The 21932-nt window shown below is 58.6% G+C and overlaps 2 protein-coding genes across 3 annotated transcripts in view; one reads left to right on the top strand and one right to left on the bottom strand.

The window, feature by feature from the left end:
* The window catches only part of LOC138806559 (two pore channel protein 1), a 44397-nt gene extending 39010 nt beyond the window's left edge, over nucleotides 1-5387 (top strand). For both annotated transcript variants that reach the window (XM_069991977.1, XM_069991975.1), the window contains exons 23-28: nucleotides 266-312; nucleotides 1905-1973; nucleotides 2054-2138; nucleotides 2796-2935; nucleotides 3094-3174; nucleotides 3483-5387. In XM_069991977.1, the coding sequence (XP_069848078.1) occupies nucleotides 266-312; nucleotides 1905-1973; nucleotides 2054-2138; nucleotides 2796-2935; nucleotides 3094-3174; nucleotides 3483-3602 (542 nt within the window). In that variant the 3' untranslated portion in view covers nucleotides 3603-5387. The remainder of the gene's footprint in view (nucleotides 1-265; nucleotides 313-1904; nucleotides 1974-2053; nucleotides 2139-2795; nucleotides 2936-3093; nucleotides 3175-3482) is intronic.
* Nucleotides 5388-5554: 167 nt separating this feature from the next.
* Nucleotides 5555-20795, bottom strand: LOC138806558 (mitochondrial sodium/calcium exchanger protein-like). The gene is made up of 17 exons (XM_069991974.1): nucleotides 20679-20795; nucleotides 20305-20424; nucleotides 18035-18223; nucleotides 17164-17316; nucleotides 17014-17066; nucleotides 16771-16828; nucleotides 16541-16670; nucleotides 16291-16458; nucleotides 14361-14468; nucleotides 13601-13657; nucleotides 13305-13435; nucleotides 12959-13100; nucleotides 10604-10725; nucleotides 8929-9082; nucleotides 8431-8511; nucleotides 7614-7678; nucleotides 5555-6283 (listed from the first exon to the last, which is right to left on the bottom strand). Exons 3-17 carry the CDS (start codon nucleotides 18161-18163, stop codon nucleotides 6086-6088), a joined length of 1749 nt encoding a protein of 582 aa, XP_069848075.1. The 5' UTR covers nucleotides 18164-18223; nucleotides 20305-20424; nucleotides 20679-20795; the 3' UTR covers nucleotides 5555-6085.
* Between the last annotated feature and the right edge of the window lie 1137 nt (nucleotides 20796-21932).

Below are 21932 nucleotides of genomic sequence, written 5' to 3'. Positions count from 1 at the left end.
CTGGAGGGGCACAGCGCCTAGCCACGCCAGGGCTGCCCCCAGGCCCGCGTGCCCTCGGGTTCCCTGGTGAAACCTAGGGTGATTTAAACCCAAGAGGAAGGGGCGCTCCAAGGCCGGGTGTGCATACTGTCTGGGAGCGCTTTTCCAGGCTGCTGAGGCACCGGCCATTGCACGGGACTCCCCGTGAAGTGGCTTGCAGGCAATGGAGGGGCCTCTCGTCCGGGCCTGCAGGAGCGGGGCTGACCGGGGCTCTCTCCCTCTGCAGTGACGTTGTTTGAGCTCACGGTGGTCAACAACTGGTACATCATCATGGTAAGTGTGTGTGTGTGTGTGTGTGTGTGTGTGTGTGTGTGTGTAGGGGGGGGCGTTGCTCTCCCCCTCCTCCCCCTCCTCCCCCAGCACGGGTCTGCGGGGAAACCTCATCCCTGTACCTCTTCCTTCATCCTGGCGCCCCCGCCCCAGCGGGCTTTGCGGCTTTAACCCGTCCCCTGTAAGCTGGAGAGCAGCTGTTCAGATGAGGAGCAGTGGCCGGGCCTGTGGTGCCAGCCGCTGACAGACAGAGGGAGGAAGACCGGGGGGCTCAGGCCAGCTTGTGGGAGACCCTATCTAAAACACGAAGAGAGAGAGGACTGGGACCTTCCCGACAAACACGAGGCCCTGAGTTCAAACCCCAGCACGGAGGGAAGAGTGAAGACGCAGTTAGGGGGGGGTACTTCAGTGAGGAGGCGGACGCCAGGGCAGCCTGGGCCACAGTGTGAACCAGGCCCTGTCTCGAAACTAAAACAGAAAGGGACTGAGCATGAGGGCTCCCACCTGTAAACCCAGCTGAGGAGGATTGAGACCAACCTGAACAGAACAAAAGGGCCAGCCATCGGGGCTGGGAAGATGGCTCAGTGGTAGAGCGCTTGCCTTGCATGCCTGAGGCCCTGGGTTCGATTCCTCAGCACCACATAAGCAAAAAGAAAAAAGCCGAAAGTGGCGCTGTGGCCCAAGTGGTAGAGTGCTAGCCTTGAGCTGAAGAGCTGAGGGACAGTGCCCAGGCCCAGAGTTCAGGCCCCACAACCGGACCCAAAAAAAAAAAAAAAAAGCCAGCCAGACCCCTGCTCAACCCATAAGCTGTGTGGCAGAATGCGTCTGTCGTCCCAGCAGCGTGGGAAGATTGCAGTCCTGGCTGTCAGAAAATAACAAAAGCAAAAAGATCTGCAGATGTGGCTCAAGTGGTCGAGCCTAGTGAGTGCAAGGCCCCAAGTTCAAATCCTCAGCACCACCTAAAGAAAGAAAAATTGAGAGCCTGGCAGAATGGGCATGGTAGCAAACCCCCGTCATCCCGGCTACTCAGGGAGCTGAAGCTGAAGAAGCATGGAGCTGGGATCAGGAGTCCAGCCCAGCCCCCACAGCAGCGCTCTGCCCCTACAGAAGCAGTATGACAAGCATTGCTGGTTTTCTTTCCAAAGGAAAAAAAAATTTTTTGCCAGTCCTAGGACTTGAACTCAGGGCCTGGGCGCTGTCCCTGAGCTGCTTTTGCTCAAGGCTAGCACTCTACTACTTAAGCCACAGCACCTCCTTTGGCTTTTTCTGTGTATGTGGTACTGAGGAATTGAACCCAGGGCTTCAAGCATGCTAGGCGAGCACTCTACCACCGAGCCACCTTCCCAGCCCTCTTTTCCAATTCTTAAACTCTCCTAAGTCCCTTGCTGCTTAAGACAAAGACCCAGCTGTGGAGGCCCAGGCTCCCTTGGCCACCGGGAGAGGGGCCAGGGGTCACGTTCAGTGGGGCGAGGCCCCACTCCTGTCCCTGTGCTCCCAGGTGGGGCAGGAAGGGCTGGGAGGAGCTGGGGATGCGTGGTGCCGGTGCCTGGCGCTGCCCCCCACGCATGCTCCCTGGCTTCCCCACCCCCATCCAGGAAGGTGTCACTTCGCAGACCTCGCACTGGAGCCGCCTCTACTTCATGACCTTTTACATCGTGACCATGGTAGGTCTACCCAGCCACGCACCCCGCACCCTTGTGGCCCGCCACGCCTCTGACCCACGCCCTCCTTCCCTGCTGGCCAGGTGGTGATGACCATCATTGTGGCCTTCATCCTGGAGGCCTTTGTCTTCCGCATGAACTACAGCCGCAAGAACCAGGACTCGGAAGGTCTGTGCAGGGACTCCCTTGGCAGGCGTTGGCACCATTGACCCGCTGGCTCTCAGCCCCTCTCTCTCTCTCTCTCTCTCTCTCTCTCTCTCTCTATGGATGTCCAGCTGGCCATCTGGCTGCCAGCCACTAGCGGTTGAGCTTGTCTGCCTGGCCTATCCGTCCCGATCTCTTCTTTGCCGTGATGGTCAAATGTTTAATAGCAGACCGATGCTTGTGATCTCATTCTAAAGTCAGCCTGGCACATCACTGAAAATGTGGAGGAGGCCTTGGGTGGCTGCCCTGCAAACTGCCCTTCTCCCGCCCTCCCTGCACTGGACCCGCAGCGCCGGGAATGACCAACAGCTGCACAGGCCCTGTGTTAGGCTGACCAGATAGATAGATGGATGGATGGATAGATTGATTGATTGATTTTGTTTTTTGAGCCAGGGTTTCTCTTTTCTTGGCCTTGTACTCAGAAGCCTCCTGCCTTGACCATCCACGTGCTATCTGACCATTTTCCTTTCGGTGGGAGGCGCCTCCCGGGTCCCCTCTGCTCTTCTGCCCTTCCGATGAGGGCAGGGAAGGAAGGGGCACAGAGCAGGGGCACACTGGGCCGGCGTGTGTTTGGGGAGGGTCGCTGGGCTCTGCGGCTGCCCGCCCCGTTACCCCTTGCAGATGACGGAGGCATCACCCTGGAGAGAGAGATCTCCAAGGAAGAGCTGCTTGCCGTCCTGGAGCTCTACCGCGAGGGCCGGGGGGCCTCCTCCGACATCTCACAGCTGCTCGAGACCCTGGCGCAGATGGAGAAATACCAGGTAGGAGGGTGGGACACGGGAGTGGGCATTGGCCTTGTGTCCTCCTGCTCCTGTGGGTGACACTCGCAGGTGTGGGGGGGGAGGGGTTGTGGGGGGGAACCCAGGCTCTGGGGTGGCCGGACCTGGCAACGTGTCTAACCATCTCCGCTCTCCAATAGCAAAATTCCCTGGTGTTCCTGGGACGGAGATCAAGGACCAAGAGTGACCTGAGCCTGAAGATGTACCAGGAGGAGATCCAGGTACCCATGGGCACGATGGGAGGGGTCCATGGTCCCCCGAGGCAGGGGCAGGGACACTGCTGCCGGTGTCTGGGTCTCTGGCGGACCCTTCACTTACTCAGGGCAACCTGGTTTGTTGTGAACATCTCCATCTCTTACCCTGAGCGGGGCCGCGGGGGGCAGATGGGGGTCATTGGGGCGCAGGGAGCGCCGCCCCCCCCTTCGGCCTGGACCTGCTGTCCTGTGCCTGGCATTCCTGGCCGGCCGGTGGGGGTGAGGGCCGCTCCAGTGGGGGTGGCCCCGGCTCAGCCCTGCCCCGCTCTGTGCAGGAGTGGTACGAGGAGCACGCCCGCGAGCAGGAGTCGCTTCAGCAGATCGGCAGCCAGGTCGCAGGCCCTGCCGCGCAGCAGCCCCCCCTCAGCCGCCAGCGCTCCCAGACGGTCACCTAGGCACCCCCCCCCCCCCGCCCGCCAAGCCATCTCTTCTATGCAATAACCCAATAGTGTTACGTTCCGTGGCGCACCGATGACGTGTGCCCATGTGCCCACACAGGCGCAGACTTACCTAGAGACAGAGCAGGCAGGGCTGCACGCCGCCACCGCCTTGCGGTCCTCTCCCCTTGTCTTCCTCCACTCCAGCAGTCGGCCTGGGCCTGGGGGTCCATGGGGTGGATCCAGAAGCCCCCTCCTCAAGAATGGATGGGACCACCTCTGCCCCCCCCCCCCCCGTGCCTGCTGCAGCGGCCTGGGGCTCAAGTCCCCACGCGTCCCTCAAGCTCCACGGCCCGCACGGGTGTCTAGCCTGGCCCTCGGGGAAGAACCACTTAGATGAGAGAATCCGAGGCCCCAGGGCAGCCCTTTGGGGACAGAGGGGTAGACACCTGCCATCAGGTCTCAGCCCGCAGTGCTGGGCTGCAGCTACTGGCGTGCCAGTCTGCATCCTGCCTCCCACGGCCCCCCAGGCCCTGGCGGCTGCCAAGTCCCCGGCCTCGGCCTCTGCGGAGGAAGCAGGCCGGAGGCCCAGGACCGGCGGCTTCCGCAATGCGTTTCTCCACCATGTTTCTCTCCACTTACGGCTTAACCTGTTCCAGCAGAAGGGTGTCTGGGGGACCCAGGTCCTGGGGATCTGTGTCCTGGCGCTCATGGCACCCAGGATGGCCGCTCTTCCTGGATTTGGGGCTCAGGGGCCCAGCACACCCAGGGTCGGGGGGTGGGGGTCTGCAAGAGAGGTCCAGGGAGGGTCTCAGCCACCTTCCCCAGCACCCCAGCAGTGCTGGGGTAGGGACGGTGCCCGGCTGCAGAGCAGGCTGGGGGTGGCAGCCAAAGGGGGTGTGGGTCAGAGCCATGGCATCTTCAGCCTTGCTGTCCTGATCACGGATCCGGGGATGTGCTGGGGTGGGGAGCTGGAGGGCACCCCAGCCAGCCTGGCTTTCCCCCTGGTTCCTGGGGCTGGTAGGCGGGGTGGGGGGGAACCAGGGACAGCTGTAGAGGAGCGGGCAGAGCTGATCCATGGACCTGAGTGGTCCCCCACCCCACGCCACACTGGCACAGACCCCAGGGGGGGGTAGAAGGAGGGGACTCATGCTCTCTGTAAAGCCCAGCCCTTGTCATTGAGAAGCACTGGTCCTCCAGGACTGGCAGGGGCGACACTGCCCCCATCACAGGAGCGTGGCCGGAGCCCGGGCCACAGCGTTCTCTGCAGAGAAGGAAGTTTGCACAAGCAGGTGCCTTTAGCCTTTGAGCATTGGAACGGGCATTGTGGAAGCAGGAGGAGGGGCAGCCGGTAACCCAGGGCTCCGGCCTTGGACTGAGCATTCTGTGGTCCCAAGGGAAGGGAAGGCAGGGCTGAGGCAGGAGGTGCTGACCGGCCCACGCCTGCCCCAGACCTGGGAGCAGGGTCCCCCAGGAAGTTAAGTGCGGAGGGCTCAGGACGGGACCTAGCTCAGGCCTCTGGCTCCACTGTGGCTCAGTGGGCCCCCGGGGATGACCACTGACAGCCCCACACCACGGCCTGGGGCGGGGGTGCATAGATGCTCTGAGGGTCACCGCCAGGGGCCCCCCTTCCTCCTCGCTTCCCCTCCCCCACCCCAGCCTTACTCCACACAGGCAGACAATCATTTTGTACGGCTCAGATCATGGGAGCAACGCCACGAGGTTTTGTACATTGTGATTTCTTACTCTAGAAACCCACTGGGTCCGATTTCTGGCATATTAATAAAAGCACTCTGCTTTGTAGGCATGGCTGCTGCCTCTTGACTTGGGGGTGGGGGCGCCCCCAGCCGTTCCTGCCTACCCTACCCCTGGTCCCACCAGGCTTTGCCAAGAAGCCCTGCTGGCGGCCAAGCCAGCACCCGGCTCAGGTACGCAAGAGCCAGCGGTGGTGCATGCCGCATCCCGGGTACTTGAAGCACTGCATCTGTTTTTATTTGCGGGGGTTGGAGGACAGTCGAACCCCTTGACTGCAGAAGGCAAACACACTGCTTCTTTAAAAATCGAGGCCCGGCCACCCACCCTGGGAAGGCCCTGGGCCCTCTCCTTTCCCAGGTAGGCTCTGCTGTGCACAGGTCCGGAGGGCCGGGTCCGCAGCCGCTGTCCGTGTGGCGGCCATTCCCGAGGCAGGGGCGCAGCTGAGTGTTTTGGACACCCGGGGTTCAATAACAGGTTGCCATTCATTCCACCTCCATCTTGGGTTTCTTAACGTGGCCACTGGGACACTCCATATGGGACAGTTCAGTGGCTCACATCAGCCCTTCGCCCAGCGAGGAGGGCCGGGCAGGGCTGCCCTGGGGTGCCGAGGGCTCTGCCATCACTCCACATGCCCGGCAGAGCCGGTCTCCAGGGCCCCGGCGGCCAGGGCTCAGCCGAGGTACACGGTCACCCCATCTAGCTACCCCAGGAGTCTGTGCGGCCTGCACACCTCCAGGCAGCATGGGTCACACGGCCTTCAGATGAATCACCCCGAACTCGGTGAGGAGAGCCACGACCAGGAAGCTGCTGTAGAAGAGGAGCAGGCAGCAGCCGTAGCCCTTGCTGAGCTGGAAGCATTGCAGCGGGACGGAGAGCAGGGAGAGGACGAGGCTGAGCCCCAGGGCGCCGGCCAGCACCCACACCAGCAGTCCGTCCGGCTCCAGCTGCGGGGAAAGGGAGACGCTGGCTTGCTGCAGTCCACCGCTGCCCACCGTGCGGGGCCAGAGGGGACCCCGGGGGCCCACCTTGCAGTTACCCAGGTACAAGAGAACTTTCCACAGAGGCCTGGCCCCGCCCTGCTGCCCGGCTGTTACACCCAGTCAGATGCAGCCAGCCGGATAAGGTTTTAACTACCAAGCACTCGTGAGCTTGCTAGAGCCTTCACGTCCCGTGGAGTACAGCAGAGATGGCAGTTAGATGGACAGAAGGACAAAGCAAGAGTTGAACAGAGCTGGGTGAGCACTGAAAGGCCACAGTTCTGTTTGAATTTCCTTTAAAAAAACAAAACAAGGGCTGGGAAGGTGGCTCAGTGGTAGAGCGCTTGCCTTGCATGCCTGAGGCCCTGGGTTCGATTCCTCAGCACCACATAAGCAAAAAGAAAAAAGCCAGAAGTGGTGCTGTGGCTCAAGTGGTAGAGCGCTAGCCTTGAGCTGAAGAGCTGAGGGACAACGCTCAGGCCCAGAGTTCAGACCCCAAGACCGGACCCAAAACCAAAAAAAAAAAACAAAAACAAAAAACCCTCTCCCTCCCTCTCTCTCTTCCATTCAGTACCTGGCATTTTGGATTAGATCTTTTTATTCTAGGCTATTTTAGGCCAACTCTTTCAAGATGCTGGATGGCAGGCTGGGCACCGTGGCTCCCGCCTGTAATTCTAGCTACTCAGGAGGCTGAGATCTAAGGAGTGCCATTCACAACCACCCCGGGCAAGAAAAGTCCTTGAGATTTAGCCCCAATTAACTACCAAAAAGCTGGGAGTGGAGCTGTGGCTCAAGTGGTAGAGCGCCAGCCTTGAGTGAAAGAGCTGAGGGACAGCGCCCAGGCTGAGTGCAAGCTCTCCCCAGCATGTCTTTGTAGGTATCATTTAGGGCCTAAAGCTGAGGCCATCCTGAACATGGGGTGGCCCCTCAATCCAGCGACTAGAGGTCCTGGAAGAGGACACAGGGAAGAAGGCTGTGTAAAGATGGACCCCAGACCAGAGTGGCCAAGAGCCACAGGGACCTAGGAGCCATCAGAGACTGGAAAAGCCAGGAAGGGCCCCGCGTGAGTGCCTGCAGAGCCGGCCCAGCCCTGCTGGCAACTGACCAGAGCTCGGCCTCTCGACCGGGAGCCTGAGCATCTGGTTCTCCACGTTGTATGCTGTCACTGGTGAGGGTGGCCGTGGGGAGTGAATGCACTGTGCCGTGTGTCTCTCCCTGCGTACCGCAGGTGGTGGTTGGAATTCCCTCGTGAGTGCAGGGAAGCGCGTGGAAAGGGATTGCCGCACCTGGCGCTCACCTTCACCTCTGTGTGGCCCCGGGCGATCTGCAGCAGGCAGCCCAGCCCGACTCCCACCAGGATGTCTGCAGCCTGGCTCAGGAAGCAACTGCGCATGTCCATGGCCTCACTTTGCCTCTTTGTCCCCTTTAGTCCAATCCACCATAAGACAGAGGGCCCTCGAGAGGCCCAGGCACCCCCGGGACCGCCCGATGAGCGGCTCCAAGGCCCTCCACTCCACAGGCCACACCACCCCGCCCCATTTGGTTCTTGTTGGAGGCGGGGTCTAGCTGGAACTAGAACTCCCCCTGCCTCAAATCTCCCAAGTGCAGGGATTACAGAGGTGTGCCACCATCTCTGGCTGTGCAAACAGCCCCGGGGTGAAACCGCACCCAAGCCTGCTTTATAGTCTGTTGGGAGCAGAGTCACACTTGACCAGCTGTGTCCAGTCTGCAGCTGTTTTGCATAGCACACATGGGGTGACTCATCGCAAAGAGAGCAGGTGCTGCCCGAGAGCAGGGTACCCACTGACACCATGACACACCCCTACAGGCGTGAGGGCCGCACCTTCCTTCCTGGGGCACCTGGGCTCACCACGTGGCAGCTAACCAGGGCAAAGGCAGCGCCATCTTGAGCGCTTACCAGCTGCAAAGAATCCGCCAGCCCTTGGCGTCTGGTCCTCTCCGTGGCCCATTTCCAGGAGCTGAGGTTCAAGGAACCATAAGCCCTGCCCCAGGTGCTCCCCCTCAGAGAACTTTCTAGACTACCCCAAGGGGCAGGGCACAAGAGCACACCCCTGGCTCTGGGATCCATGACCCTGGAGGCCCAGGAAGGATACTGAAGTTGATGCCACCAAAACAGGCCGAGAATGCCATCCGAGGGTAGCCCTGGCGGGCTAGGGTGAAGTCCGAAAACGCATCTGTGCAGGGAGAGAGGAGGAAGGGAGGGAAGGAGGGAGGAGGGGGAGAGAGGAGGGAGGGAGGGAGGAGGGGGAGGGAGAGAGAGAGGGAGGGAGGGAGGGAGGGAGAGCAGTGAAGCCCCGCCCCCTCCCGCCTCCATTGGCCAAAATGGCTGCTGTAGCTCAATAAAGGAGTGTGCGGGGTAGGGGGCGGGGACACTGTGACGGGCTCTGGGAGCACTGAGTTTGGGCCCCGGGGACCTCAGACGGGTGTCCTGATCCAGGGGCAGCTGGCGCCATCCCCCCCACAGCCCCAGCAAAAGGGGCAGGGCAAAATGACAGCAGACCGTGTGCACACCCTGAGGGAAGGCGACACGGGGCTGGGGGCCCGGCCGGCGGCCCAGACCCCACAACGACACTGGCTGTGCCTCGAGTCACCTCCAATGCTGTTCCCCCAGGCCAGCAGCGTGAGGCCCAGCACCGTGTTGCTCAGCCGGAAGACCACGCCCAGGGAGCGCAGCACATTCACCACCTCCGTGGCCGCCGCGTTGATCCACAGGGCGCTGGTCAGGAAGCCCAGGAAAGCAAAGAGCTGTGGAGGGACAGAAGCCTCCTAGCACTAAGGCCGGCCCCCACCAGGGACACTGCCAAGCCCTTCGGTAACCTCCTATAACCGTGCCTCGCCTCATTCATAACAGGTGTTCACAGGTGCTCAATAAAAGCTCAGCTCATAAGCCGGGCGCTGGTGGCTCACGCCTGTAATCCTAGATACTCAGGAGGCTGAGATCTGAGGATCGCGGTTCAAAGCCAGCCCGGGCAGGAGAGACCGTGAGACTCCTATCTCCAATAAACCACCAGAAAACCGGAAGTAGCACTGTAGCTCAAGTGGTAGAGCGCTCGCCTTGAGCTGAAGAGCTGAGGGACAGCGCCCAGGCCCAGAGTTCAAGCCCCACGACCGACCAAAAAAAAAAAAAAAAAAAAAAAAAGCTCAGCTCATGTCTTGATTCTCCTGAATCTTGCTATCTCCTGCCCCTGGGCACCTGTCCATTGTACACTATGAGGGGGCCACTTGCTGTAGCCCTTTTCACTGCCTCGGTCACTGAGTGAGTGTTTTCGAGGGTGAGCTCCGTGTCATAGGTTGGAAGTTCGCCAGGACACTGGCTGGAGCCATTTTCTAAAATTCATCACATGGTTGTAAATTCAGCCTCCCAGGGGTTGCTGCATTTGTTTATAGAGTTTTGTTTTAAAAAAAAATTGGGGGGGCTGGGAAGATGGCTCAGTGGTAGAGTGCTTGCCTTACATGCATGAGGCCCTGGGTTCGATTCCTCAGCACCACATAAGCAGAAAAAGCCGGAAGTAGGGCTGATGCTCAAGTGGTAGAGTGCTAGCCTTCAGCTGAAGAGCTGAGGGACAGCGCCCAGGCCCAGCTTTCAGGCCCCACAACCGACCAAAAATAAATAAATAAATAAATAAATAAAATTAAAAAAAATTGGGGGGAGCAGGGGGGGAGCAGCCTGGCATTAGTGGCTTACTCCTTTAATCCTAGCTACTCAGGAAGCTGAGATCTAAGGATTGTAGTTTGAAGCCAGCCCAGGCAGAAATGTCCCCATGAGACTCTTATCTCCAATGAACCACTCAAAAACCAGAAATGGAGCTATGGCTCAAAGTGGTAGAGTGCTAGCCTTAAGCAAAAGAGCTCAGGGACAGTGCCCAGGCCCTCAGTTCAAGCCCCACAACCACCACCACCACCATCAACAACAAAGCTGGACTGGAGGCATGACTTAAGTGGCAGAGCATCAGCTGTGAGCAAGCAAGTTAAGCAAGTGTGAAGCCCTAAGTTTAAGCCCCAGTAGCAGCAAAAAATAGATAAGTAGATAGATACCATTCAACCGTAGGCTTTAAACAGGTGAACTGCATGGTCTGTAAATTATACCTCAAGAAAATGAAGCTAGTTCCCCCAAAACAAAACTTGGGACAAATCCCCAAGTTGAAGGTACCCTTGCCATGGTTGCTAGTGACCCCTTGACAAGCCTCCTGGAGATGCCCATGGGCACCTATGCCCAGCCCCCCACCCCGCACCCCCTCTCCCAACCCACAGAGCTGGGACCCTCACCCAGTGCAGCCTGGGGGGCTCACTGTTGGAAGTGGCAAAGAAGGTCACTGTGGCCAAGCCTGTGCCCACAATCACCACCACGGCCCAGATGGGGACGAGCCCGCCGATCTCATACACAGCGTCTGTGGGACAAGAAGGAGATGGTGTCTCTACTTACACCTCCCAGAGCCCCAGGCAAGATGGGCGGGCCTGGTGCAAATACTCAGAGGGAAGCCCAGCGAGCCTGGATTGCTTGGCGATGAGGTTAGCTCCCTGTATGCCTAGCCCTGCCTGCTGGCATTTCAGGGAGGAGGGCAGAGAAACTAGAAAGAAAAGATAGGCACAGAAACAGGAAATGGCTAACAGGGAGGAGGGCAGAGAAACTAGAAAGAAAAGATAGGCACAGAAACAGGAAATAGCTAACACTACCTTTACACACACACACACACACACACACACACACACACACACACACACACACACACACACACACACACACACACACACACACACACACACACACACACACACACACACCTTCATGGCAGACATCACCAATCAACCATGATGCCTCTGTCCAATGAGCTTCAGGAAGCTCCCTCCAGCCAGGCATCACCAATGGATGAACTCTCAGTGGGATGAAGGTGCTGATCAAACCAACCTTGCCCACTGACAACCAGGCCAGCTCCTGAGCTCTTGCCATGCCACTCCACAAACCAACCTCTGGACAAGCTACAAAGATTCTACAGGTCTCAAAACACTGAAAGCCTACTGCTGGGAAGAACATTCTAGAATTCTGAGCCTACTACGCTTTTCAGCACCAAAGGCAATAAACGTCTCCAAGGCCCAGATCCATGCTTTGAGCCCTTCCTCTTGTCCTTCCTGGGGTCTGGCTCTCAGGCTGTCACCTCTGTGAGCACAGAGGGGCTGGATTCACACCCTGTACGCAGCACCCAGCAGGTGGCTGGCTTCCAGGGGCAATTCTGAGATCAATGGACAACCCCGAATTCGTTTTAGAAACGAAGCCAATGTCCTGCTAATGGAGGTAAAGCAGCTTCCTTTTTTTTTTTTATTTCAATAAATACTATTTTATGCAATCAGAGCCACAGAGGCATTGTGCCTTTTCTGTTCCTCCCCCTTTAAAATAATTTCTTTTAAAGAGCTAAGAAAAATATCATCCAGGCCTGGCGACACACGCCTGTCACCCAGCACTCAGGAGACTGATGCAGGAAGACCACAAGTCCCAGGCAAGCCTGGGCTACATAACAAGACACTGGATCAGAAAAAAAAAAAAAAATGTTGGGCTCCAGTGCTCACACCTGTAATCCTAGCTACTCAGGAAGCTGAGATCTGAGGACAGTGGTTCAAAGCTAACACAAAAGTACCTATGAGATTTATCTCCAATTAACCACTCAAAAGTGGGAAGTAGAGCTGTGGCTCAAAGTAGTACAGTGCTAGCCTTTAGTAGGAAAGCTCAGGGACAGTGCCCAGGCCCTGAGTTCAAGTCCCACGACTGACAAAGAGAAAAAGAAAAACCGGGGCCAGGCTCAGGCAGTTTGGCCCTGATTTCATTTCCTCCAGGCACTAACTCCCACCCTGGCTTGCTGTCCCTGCCCAGATGACAGAGAGGAGCATCAGGAAAGCCTCCAGGGAGACAGTACGGAAAACCCTGAATGGCAGGAGTGAGAGGCCTGAGCACAGAGGGCGTCTCCTCCGTCACCACGAGGCGGAAGGGAGAAGCCGGCCCTCCCAGTCCAGTGCAGTGGGGACAGGAAATCACCTGGTCAGGTGACACGAGCCCAGCTGGTCCCCGCAGGGCAGGGAAGGCCAGAGAGGATGTGGGCTGCGTATGTGTCCATAGGCCCCCAGGAATCAAAGGACCCCCTGAGAATCAGAGTGGTCCCCGGGAATCAGGCCGACACCTTCTAGAATGTATCCTGGATCTTGAGATGCCATATCTAGATTTTTTTTTTTTTGTCGGTCTTGGGGCTTGAACTCGGCCTGGGCGCTGTCCCTCAGCTCTTCAGCTCAAGGTGAGCGCTCTACCACTTGAGCCACAGCGCCGCTTCCTGTTTTCTGGTGGTTCATTGGTGATAAAAGTCTCACGGACTTCCCTGCCCTGGCTGGCTGTGAACCTTCATCCTCAGATCTCAGCCTCCTGGGTAGCTAGGATGACAGGCGTGAGCTACCATGCCCGGCCCAAATCTAGAATTTGATATGGAATCTCAACATTTTTCTTTCCTTTCTTGCTTGCTTTTTTTTTTTTTTTTCTTTTTGCTTCCTGCACACAAGAAATGCTTGCTCTCTACCCAGCTTCTGTGAAGAGGAGGGCTGGGGACGGGGAGGGCCTGGGAGGGCTGGGGTGGCGGGACTCACAGGCTCCGGACTGCAGGGTCAGGACCAGGACCAGGGGGCTGATGACCAGCTGCAGACAGTTGAGGGGCCGTTTCCAGTTCCGGTCATCTCTGTCCGGGTCGACTACGGGCACGGTGAGGAGCAGGAGGACCTCCACGGGCAGCTGTGTCAGTGCGGGAGGAGGGTTCAGGGAGGAGGCGGAAGGAGGTGCTGGGAGGGGTTGTGCACTCCTATTCTCTTACTGCCCGGGATCAAAGTGAAGATGATGTCGCCGGCATCCTCTGGACGCCCCTGTGCCCGCAGGCTGAGTTGCGGCCCGGGGCCACTGTGCAGTCACAAAGCCAGAGCCTGGCTCCCCACCCCGTACCTTGAGCACCTTGAGCAGTCTCCAGGACACTGACTGGTTTCTCCACTTCTGAGAGTCCAGCGGGCTCAGGGCCTCCGCCAGGACCTGGGCCGTGCTATTCTGGTACGTGAACAGCGGCCGGTACTCTTCACCTGTGCCGGGCGGAGCAGGTGGCTGTGACTGGCCCCATCTTCGAGGGACCCTGCCCCCCCACCTCCAGCGACGGCTCAGCCCAGGTGGGGCAGGTTTGGAGCACCATCTTGTGGACCAGGGGTGTTCCCATTCCCCCCCTCTTCTCCACCCCCAGCTGAACTCACCATAGTCGTAACTGTTGGTGTTGGATGACACCCGATCATCCTCTGAATCTGACAGTTCTGCAGGAAGCGGGCAGCAATGACCCCCAGCCCCAGAGCCCACGACCTCCTGGGACTAGGGGACTCCCCCCTCTGCTGGGGATGGAGCCCAGGGCTTCACACAGGCTGGGCGCCTGCTCTGCCCTGAGCTGCTCTAGATTTCTCAGCAACCTCTGCGCGTGCTCAAGATCATCCCCGATCAGTGAGGCTGCTGAATGGCTTCCTCCTTCCTTTCCTTCCTGTCTGCCTGCCTCCCTCCCTTCCTCCTTCTTTCCCTCCCTCTCTTCTTCCCTCCTTCCTGTTGGTAGTGAGGCTCAAACTCAGAGCTTCATGCTCTCACTTGGCATTTTTGCTGAAGACTGGCGCTCTACCACTTGAGCCACACCTCCACTTCTGGCCCTTTACTGGTTCCTTGGAGATGAGAGCCCCATGGATTTTCCTACCCCAGACTGGCTTCAAACCTTGATCCTGCTCAGATTCTCAGCCTTGTGAGTGGCAAGGATTACAGGTGGGCGCTACTAGTGTCTAGTCATAGACAGTTCTAAGCAAGCTGGCCCTGACGGGTGGACAGAGATGGGGGTCAGGACCAGAGGCCGGGCCATGGTGCGGGGAGAACACTAGAAAACGCAGGAAGAGAAGAACTCGGCAGGGAGCACAATGGCCTAGGGGACAGGCGACAGCGGTGCCAGGCAGGGAGACACCCGGTCCCCGTGTCCTCTCTTACCGGGAGTTCCTGGCATGGAGTAGACCAGGGACCTTCTCCGCTGCCGTTGATAAATCCAGGTGCAGAGGATCACAGTGAGCACGTAGAACACGTAGAGGCCCAGGTAGCCTGTGGAGAGGGGCCGGCTATCACTGACCCTGTGGCCCGTGGGCCTTCATGGGGTCTGCCCAGTGTCATCTGAGCAGGTGAGCGACCCTCTCCTGTACGCTCTCCCCTCCTTCCTGCCTTTCTTGGCCATCTCCCCTTTCTGCTACCTCAGGACGCAGATATCGCGGAGGAGAGGCTGGTACCCAGCAATCTCCACACTTCCACTCAAGGGCTGAGAGGAGTTCACCCCAAGCGTCAGAGCACAGGAGAGAATAGGGAGGGTTTGGCTCTGGTGGCTTTCTTCCCTGTGGTGCCCTGTCCCTGGCAGGCCTGGAACCTCTGTGCTGGCAGCCAGTTAGCGGACTATGTTTGTAGCCAGGCTCCTGCAGGCAGAGGTGGCACTGTTAAAATCAAGCCCAGTGGCTCACGCCTGTAATCCTAGCTATTCACGAGGCTGAGATCTGAGGATCATAGTTCAAAACCAGCCCAGGCCAGGCGCCGGTGGCTCATGCCTATAAACCTAGCTACTCAGGAGGCTGAGATCTGAGGGTCGTGGTTCAAAGTCAGCCTGGGCAACAAAGTCTGTGAAACTCTTATCTCCAATAAACCACCAGAAAACCAGAAGTGACACTGTAGCTCAAGTGGTAGAGTGCTAGCCTTGAGCTGAAGAGTACAGGGATAGCACTCAGACCCAGAGTTCAAGCCCCACGACCGACAAAAAACAAACAGCCTATAAACCTAGCTACTCAGGAGGCTGAGATCTGAGGGTCGTGGTTCAAAGTCAGCCTGGGCAACAAAGTCTGTGAAACTCTTATCTCCAATAAACCACCAGAAAACCAGAAGTGACATTGTAGCTCAAGTGGTAGAGTGCTAGCCTTGAGCTGAAGAGTACAGGGATAGCACTCAGACCCAGAGTTCAAGCCCCACGACCGACAAAAAACAAACAAACAAACAAACAAAAAACAGCCCAGACAGGAAGTTCTATAAGACTCTTATCTCCAATGAACCATCAAAAAAGTTGGAAGTAGAGCTATGACTCAAATGGTTAGAGCACTAGCCTCGAACAAAAAAACTCAAGGACAGTGCCCAGGCTCTGAGTTAAAGCCCCAGTACTGGCATACACACATAGAAAGAAAGGAAGAAAGGAAGAAAGGAAGGAAGGAAGGAAGGAAGGAAGGAAGGGAGGGAGGAAGGGAGGAAGGAAGGAAGGAAGGAAGGAAGGAAGGAAGGAAGGACTGATGGACGGAAGGGAGGCAAGGAGGGAGGGAGGGAGGGAGGGAGAAAGGAAGGAAGGAAGGAAGAAATCAATCAATCAGGCTGGACACCGGTGGCTCATATCTATAATCCTAGCTACTCAGGAGGCTGAGATCTGAGGATTGAGGTTCAAAGCCAGCCCAGGAAGAAAAGTCCTTGAGATGTTCTTCTCCAATTAACCACCAGAAAACTGGAAGTGGCTCTGTGGCTCAAAGTGGTAGAGTGCACTAGCCTTGAGCAAAAGAGCTCAAGGACAGTGTCCAGGAAGGCCCCAAGTTCAAGCCCCAGGACCGACAAAAACAAAAAGGAAAGAAAGAAGAAGAAATGATAAGGCAAGGGGTGTGGCTCAGCTATAGAGCGCCTGCCTAGCAAGTGCAGGCCCTGAATTCAAGTCCTAGTACCAGTAAGAGAAAATGATGGATCTGGGAAATGGCCCCCATCTCCGCCTTCCCCTTGGTTACCTGAGCCTGGCTTGCCCCGCCCCTCCCGGAGCGGGGTGGGGTCTCCGTCACTCACAGCCAATCAGAGCGCCTCCCCCTCCCCCAGAAACCTTGCGGGGGGGGGGGGGGGGGCCAGCCCCGCTGCTCACCCAGGGCCCACAGCAGCGTGACCCTGCCGTGGTACAGCGCAGTGAAGGTCAGGAACACGGCCGCCATGTAGAAGGTGATGTCCCTGAGGAACGGCCTGGACGCGGCCGTGAAGGGGCGCAGGATGGTGATACCCCCGGCCACCACGGTGGTGACCAGCACCCCTGCACCTGCAGGGCGACAGGGCACGGTGGGCTGGGGCTCAGCCGCCCCTCTGGGCCCACCCCACCCCCGTGCCGTGGCCACACTCACCAAAGAGAGCGCCGATGGCCAGGCTGGCAGTGCGCGGGTCTGCGAAGGCCACCAGGGCACTGAAGACATCGGGGGCGCCATTCCCGAACGCCAGGAAAGTGACACCATGGGGGGCTGCGTCAAGGAGGCTCTGTGCCAGGCCGTCCCCTCCCGTGCCCTCCCATGCCCTTTGCCCCCCCCTTCCTCCACGAGGGCGTTGGAACCCTGGACCACACGGGGAAGAAGGATACTGCCACGTTGTGGGACAGCTTGAGGGTGGTGGAAATGGCCGACAGGTTAGGACAGAAACTAGGGAGGGAAGCCCAGGGTCAGCTGACCGTGAAGGACAGCTTCGTCCCCCCCCGCCCCCCCATGCTGGAACCCAAAGCGCCCCCCGCCCCCCCCCCCCCCCCCCCCCGCCAGATGCTGGCCTCTTGGGATTTCCCTTTCCCATCGCTAAGCCCGATTAGAATGCGCGCAGAGCCGAAACTCACAACTTCGCCGCCGTCACTCCCAGGATGAGGAACAGGTAGAGAAGCCAGAGCACCTGGGAGGGCCCGCAGGGGTGAGTTATTTCCCATGGTGGGTGGATGGGGGGGGGGTCCCTGGCCTCCTCAGTCCCAGGGCCCGAAGCTGGGACTCACGTGGAGGGTGACAGCCAGAGGGAGGAGGCCTGGAGGGAAGTGGCAGAAGAGGCCTTCCAAGTAGTCCAGGTAGCCGCCCTCCGTGCGGCAGTCGGGGTTGGTCCGGATGAACCCGCAGCGCTCAGACACGTTCAGCGTGCACACAGCGCGACACTGCGGGGAGGAGTCATTTCTTGAGTTGCTTTGAAAGCGCATCCTGGTGCCTCGGCACCGTTCGCGCACACAGCAGGCGCTTGCCTGCACGTAGTAGGTGCTCAGAAACATTCCAGGACTCTGGCTCTGCTACCAACCCCCCCCATTGGCCAGCTTCACCTCCCGACCCTCCGAGTCCCCATGTCCTCATAAGACCAGATAGGACTGGGAAGAATGTGGGGAGCCCGGCACCATGCCACCTCAATGCTCAGGAACCCGGACAGACCCAGCACAAAGCCAGGGACCACCCCAGTTTCCCTGCCCCAAGAGGCAGCACCACATAACCACAAACCACTTCCCCTTCTGTGAAATGGCTCAAAGGGCAGCAAGCGGCCACTTGTTACCCCGTGCTTAGATTCATGATCTCTGCCAGAGGAGGTACGGCTGGGAAACCCTGGGCTCACGCTGGGGGCTGTGGTGTGGGGGGAGGGGAGGATGCCAAGAAATTGCGGGGACCCAGGATCTGCTGTGTCCTCTGCCCCCTACGGAGCCTGAGGGCACGCTCCTACCTCCAATCTCCCCATGCTCCTCCCATGGGGCCGGAGCACCCTACCTACCCTGGAGCCTGGGCGAGCCCTCTGTCTTTGTCGGTGTCACAAAGACAGGCACTTTCGTCCATGCTAAACACACAGGGACGGGAAACAGTTGTCCATTGCACAGATTCACCCTGGATACTCACGTCTGCCATGGGGGTCTGGTTCACACCTGAGCCTGGAAACTGGGAACCAATGTGGACGCTTGTTGACAGGTCTCCTGTCCCAGGAGATGCTGCCTTCATCACCAGCGGGTCCAGCCATCTGCTAGCCATCGGCCCCGGGGCCTGACCCTCACCCCGGGCTTTCCTTTCACGGGCCAGGCAGCTGTAGCTCTAGGGTAAGGCCGGACAAGGGGACAGTGTCACTGTGAGTCCCAGGACTCAGAAAGGTCATTTCCAAGATGGAAAGTCCCTCCTCCCCCACCAAAGGACCGGATGTAGAAGCCCACATCACCAGGGCATCCCTTCCCTCAGAGGACCAGGGCCGGTGTATGGGGTGGGCAGATGGTGTCACCCCCATCCTCAACCCCCTCCACGTGTCTCTAGCTGGGTGCCGATCACTCACGCCTGCAATCCCAGCGACTTAGGAGGCTGACATGGGAGGATCTGTGTGGAGCCAGCTGGGGCAGGACAGTTGTGAGATTCTTATCGCCAGCTCACCAGCAAAATGCCAGAAATGGAGCTGCGGCTCAAGTGGTAGGGTGTCAGCCCTGAGCTAAAGAGTGCCCAAGCCCCAGTATCATCACAGAAGCAAAAACACCAGGCATGGGCATCTCTAGGGCCAGCAGAGAGAGCGTCTGGGCCACTGCCTCGTCATGTAGCCTGTGGCGAGGGTGGAGTCCCGGAAAGAGCTCAGCAGTACACTGAATAGTACACCTGGCCCACAGGCCTCCAGCCTGAACCTGGGAGAGGTTGCCAAACCACTGTCTCCGTGCACGCTCAACAAGTCCACCAGGAATCTCATTTAATCCCAGCACTCCTACTTTACAACTGGGGAAAGTGAGGCACGGAGAGGTCAGGGCCTCAGCTGCCTCATCTGACTTCCCTCAGAGCAAAGCTGCTCCTGCAGCTTTTATGGAGGAGGGGTCAGCACTAAGGGTAGTTTGGCAACCTACCCCATGGTCACACAGCCAGAAGGCCACATAGCCAACAACTGCTCCTCTGGTGAGGAAAGCTGGTGAATAATAAGTTGGTGAATAAGGAAGTTGGTGAATTGCTCAAGGCCACCGAGCCTGGGACCAGAACTGGGATCCAACGTCTGCCACTTCCCTCAGCACAAAAGGGGGTTCCATTTCTTCTTTAAAGAAAGTCAACTGTGCTGTGCACCGGTGGCTGACGCCTATATTCTTAGCTACTTAGGAGGCTGAGATCTAAAGGCAGCCCCAGCAAGCAGGAAAGTGGGTGGGACTCTCATCGCCACTAAACCACCAAAGAAGCCAGTGATGGGAATCTTTCTTCTCCTCACTCCCTGTTGCTCCCCTCTTGGCCCATTCTTTTTATGAATCCAAAGACCTTTACCCCTCTTGGTCCATTCTTTCTATGTATTCAAAGATACTAAGAAGGCTCAACTCCCACCCTGTTTCCCAGGTGCAAACAGATACCAGAAAAAGCCACCAAAGATAAGTGAAGACTGCTGGACTCCAGCAGAGCAATCTCTCTAAGCCTGGCTGTAAGCATTCCATCCTCCCTAGACCTACTGGCTTTTTTATTAGCCTCTGCCTCCTTGCTCAGACCTCATAAAACCCAGCTCCTGTCCCAGCACTACCTACAGTCTGTGTCCCCTGCTGCTTTCTCAACCAACAGTCCCGCCTGTGGAAGACTGAGTCCAGCCTGTTTCCTTTCTTTCTCCTCCATTTTCCTAACAGCTAGAAGTGGAGCTGTGGCTCAAGTGGTGGAGTGCTGGCCTTGAGCAAAAGAGCTCAGGGACAGTGCCTAGGCCCTGAGTTCAAGCCCCGCCCCCCCCCACACACACACACGCCGCCTGGAAAAACTCTGCCCAACTTCATTTCTTTTTTCTTTTTGGTTTTCCACATGATCTATGGACTTTGTTTTTGGCGCCGGTCCTGGGGTTTGAACTCAGGGCCTGATTGCTGTCCTGAGCTTTTCCCACTCAAGACTGGATCTCTACCACTTGAGCCACACATCCATTCCTGGCTTTTGTTGTTGTTGTTGTTGTTGTTGTTGGTTAATTGGAGACAAGAGTTTCAGAGCTGAGGCTGGCTTCGAACAGAGATCCTCAGATCTTGAAAAAAACCAGTTTAAAGATTTTGTTGCATTATGGTCAGTCTCGGCACAAACATTTCTGAGTCCTGGCGGCTGAGGGGAGGAGAAGGAGGGGACCCCGAGGGAGAGGGGGGACCCCGAGGGAGAGGGGGGACCCCGAGGGAGAGGCGGGACCAGGGCTCGTCTCTCACCTGTGGGGGGGGCGGGGTGCAGCGTCCCTTGGCCCCCACTCACGGTGGGGGAGCGCAGGGGTCCCGGGCGCTCCGCGCTGTGCAGCCTCGGGGAGGTCACTGGGCGTCTCGGGGCCTCATCTGTGAAATGGGCACCGCAGCCGCTCACGGGCCGCCCGTGGCGTCCGCGGCGCCTCCTGCGAGCGTGCACGTGCCCGAGCCAGGCGCCTGGGAAGGGGCGCAGGCCCGATCCGAAGCCAGGGGGACCCCCGGGGTGCGGGGGGCGCGGACCTGCGGCCCCGTCCGCGCGCTCCCCCGTCGGGACCCGGCTGAGGAGCTGAAGTTGGGTCCCAGGCCGGCGGCGCAGGGGTGGGGGAGCGAAGCCTCCCTCTTACCTCGGGCCAGCGCCGGATCTGCCAACTCCGAGCCTCCACCCGCCGGGCCTCGCGGCCTCCCTTCCTTGGTCCCCGCCGATGGCGCGACCTTCCGGGGCCGCGGATCCGCCAGCACGCCCGCCCCGCCCCGCCGCTGCTCCCCGCGGCTCCGCGGCTCGCGAACCCGCCGCTCTCGCCCCGCCCGGACACGCCCAATGTCGGACACGCCCCCGGCCACGCCCCTGAGCGTAGCCACGCCCCTCCTTAAAGACACAGTCCCGAGAGCCTTCAGCCTTCCAGCAGAAGCTGAGGTGCCTGTGATCATGTGCCGCCTTCGAGAGGGGAGTGAGGGAGAGAGGGGTGTGTGATGGCATCGTGGGAGCCCCAGCTCAGGACTAACACAGAGTGCAAGATGCCACCTGTGTCACTGTGTTCCCCTTCCCCCATGGGAATGGCTCCCTCAGCACTGCTCAGGCCCAGCACTGGGGCACCCACAGCTAGATCCACATGTAGGAATGGCCAGGCCAGCTCTGGGGTCAGCTGCCCTCTGACCCTGTCACATGCTGCCTGGGGAAGTGCTCCAAATCCGCTGAGTTTGGAGTCAAAGTCCTCCTCCCCTTGGCTCGGCCCTGACTCTGCAGTTCCGAGGTCCGGCCAGGGGCTTGCCACAAGGTCAGTGGGGCCGGCAGCCCCTACCTCTCCACGTCCCAGGACTGGGGTCTAATGAAGGAGGGGGGATGAGCACGCTCAGAGGGCCAAGACCCCCCGGAACAGGACAGGGGGACACTGTGGCCAGGAAGGCAGCTTCTGGTCATGGCGCTCTGGTGGGCGGCACTCTGAGTTAGAGCTGTTTTTTTCAGGCTGGGAAGGCTTTTGCCACCATAGACGAAGCCAGCTCACGTCAGAGGGTGGGACCAAGGCTTTGTACTTCAGTGACAGAAAGGCCTCTATCCCAGCCACAGCTCCAGCCCCTTGGGTTTATAATACGTTTTTAAGGCAGAGGATCTGTCCTGGAAGCCACCATCCTCCTGTCTCTGGCTCTCTAGTGGCTGGGTTTCCAGCCTCCTGTCACCCTGCTTAGTCATGGGTTAGCTACGGCTGCGTTGCAAGCCATCTACCACATTAAAGGCCTAAGGGACCAAACGTCTTTCCTTTCCGAGGGTCACGGACTTGGGAGGGGCTTAGCTTGAGTAGCCAGGTCTCAGGTCCTTCCTGTGCTAATCAGATGGGGGCTGGGCCATGTGGAAAGACTGCTTGGATGTTTGTATGTGTTCG

Source organism: Dipodomys merriami, unplaced genomic scaffold, assembly GCF_024711535.1.
Source record: "Dipodomys merriami isolate MVZ:Mamm:240054 unplaced genomic scaffold, mDipMer1.0.p SCAF_400, whole genome shotgun sequence".
In the NCBI taxonomy this organism is placed as follows: domain Eukaryota; kingdom Metazoa; phylum Chordata; class Mammalia; order Rodentia; family Heteromyidae; genus Dipodomys; species Dipodomys merriami.
The sequence above is the reverse complement of the archived record's forward strand: the minus strand, read 5'-3'. Positions and strand labels throughout refer to the sequence as shown.

Excerpts from the sequence above, each read along its gene's own strand:
- LOC138806558 (XM_069991974.1), bottom strand. The coding sequence starts at position 18,163 with ATGGCTAGCAGATGGCTGGACCCGCTGGTGATGAAGGCAGCATCTCCT. Across the intron at positions 17,317-18,034 it reads ACCAGACCCCCATGGCAGAC|TGTCGCGCTGTGTGCACGCT; the intron begins GTGAGTATCCAG and ends TCCTCCCCGCAG. Across the intron at positions 10,726-12,958 it reads GACCCTGCAGTCCGGAGCCT|ACGCTGTGTATGAGATCGGC; the intron begins GTGAGTCCCGCC and ends CTTGTCCCACAG.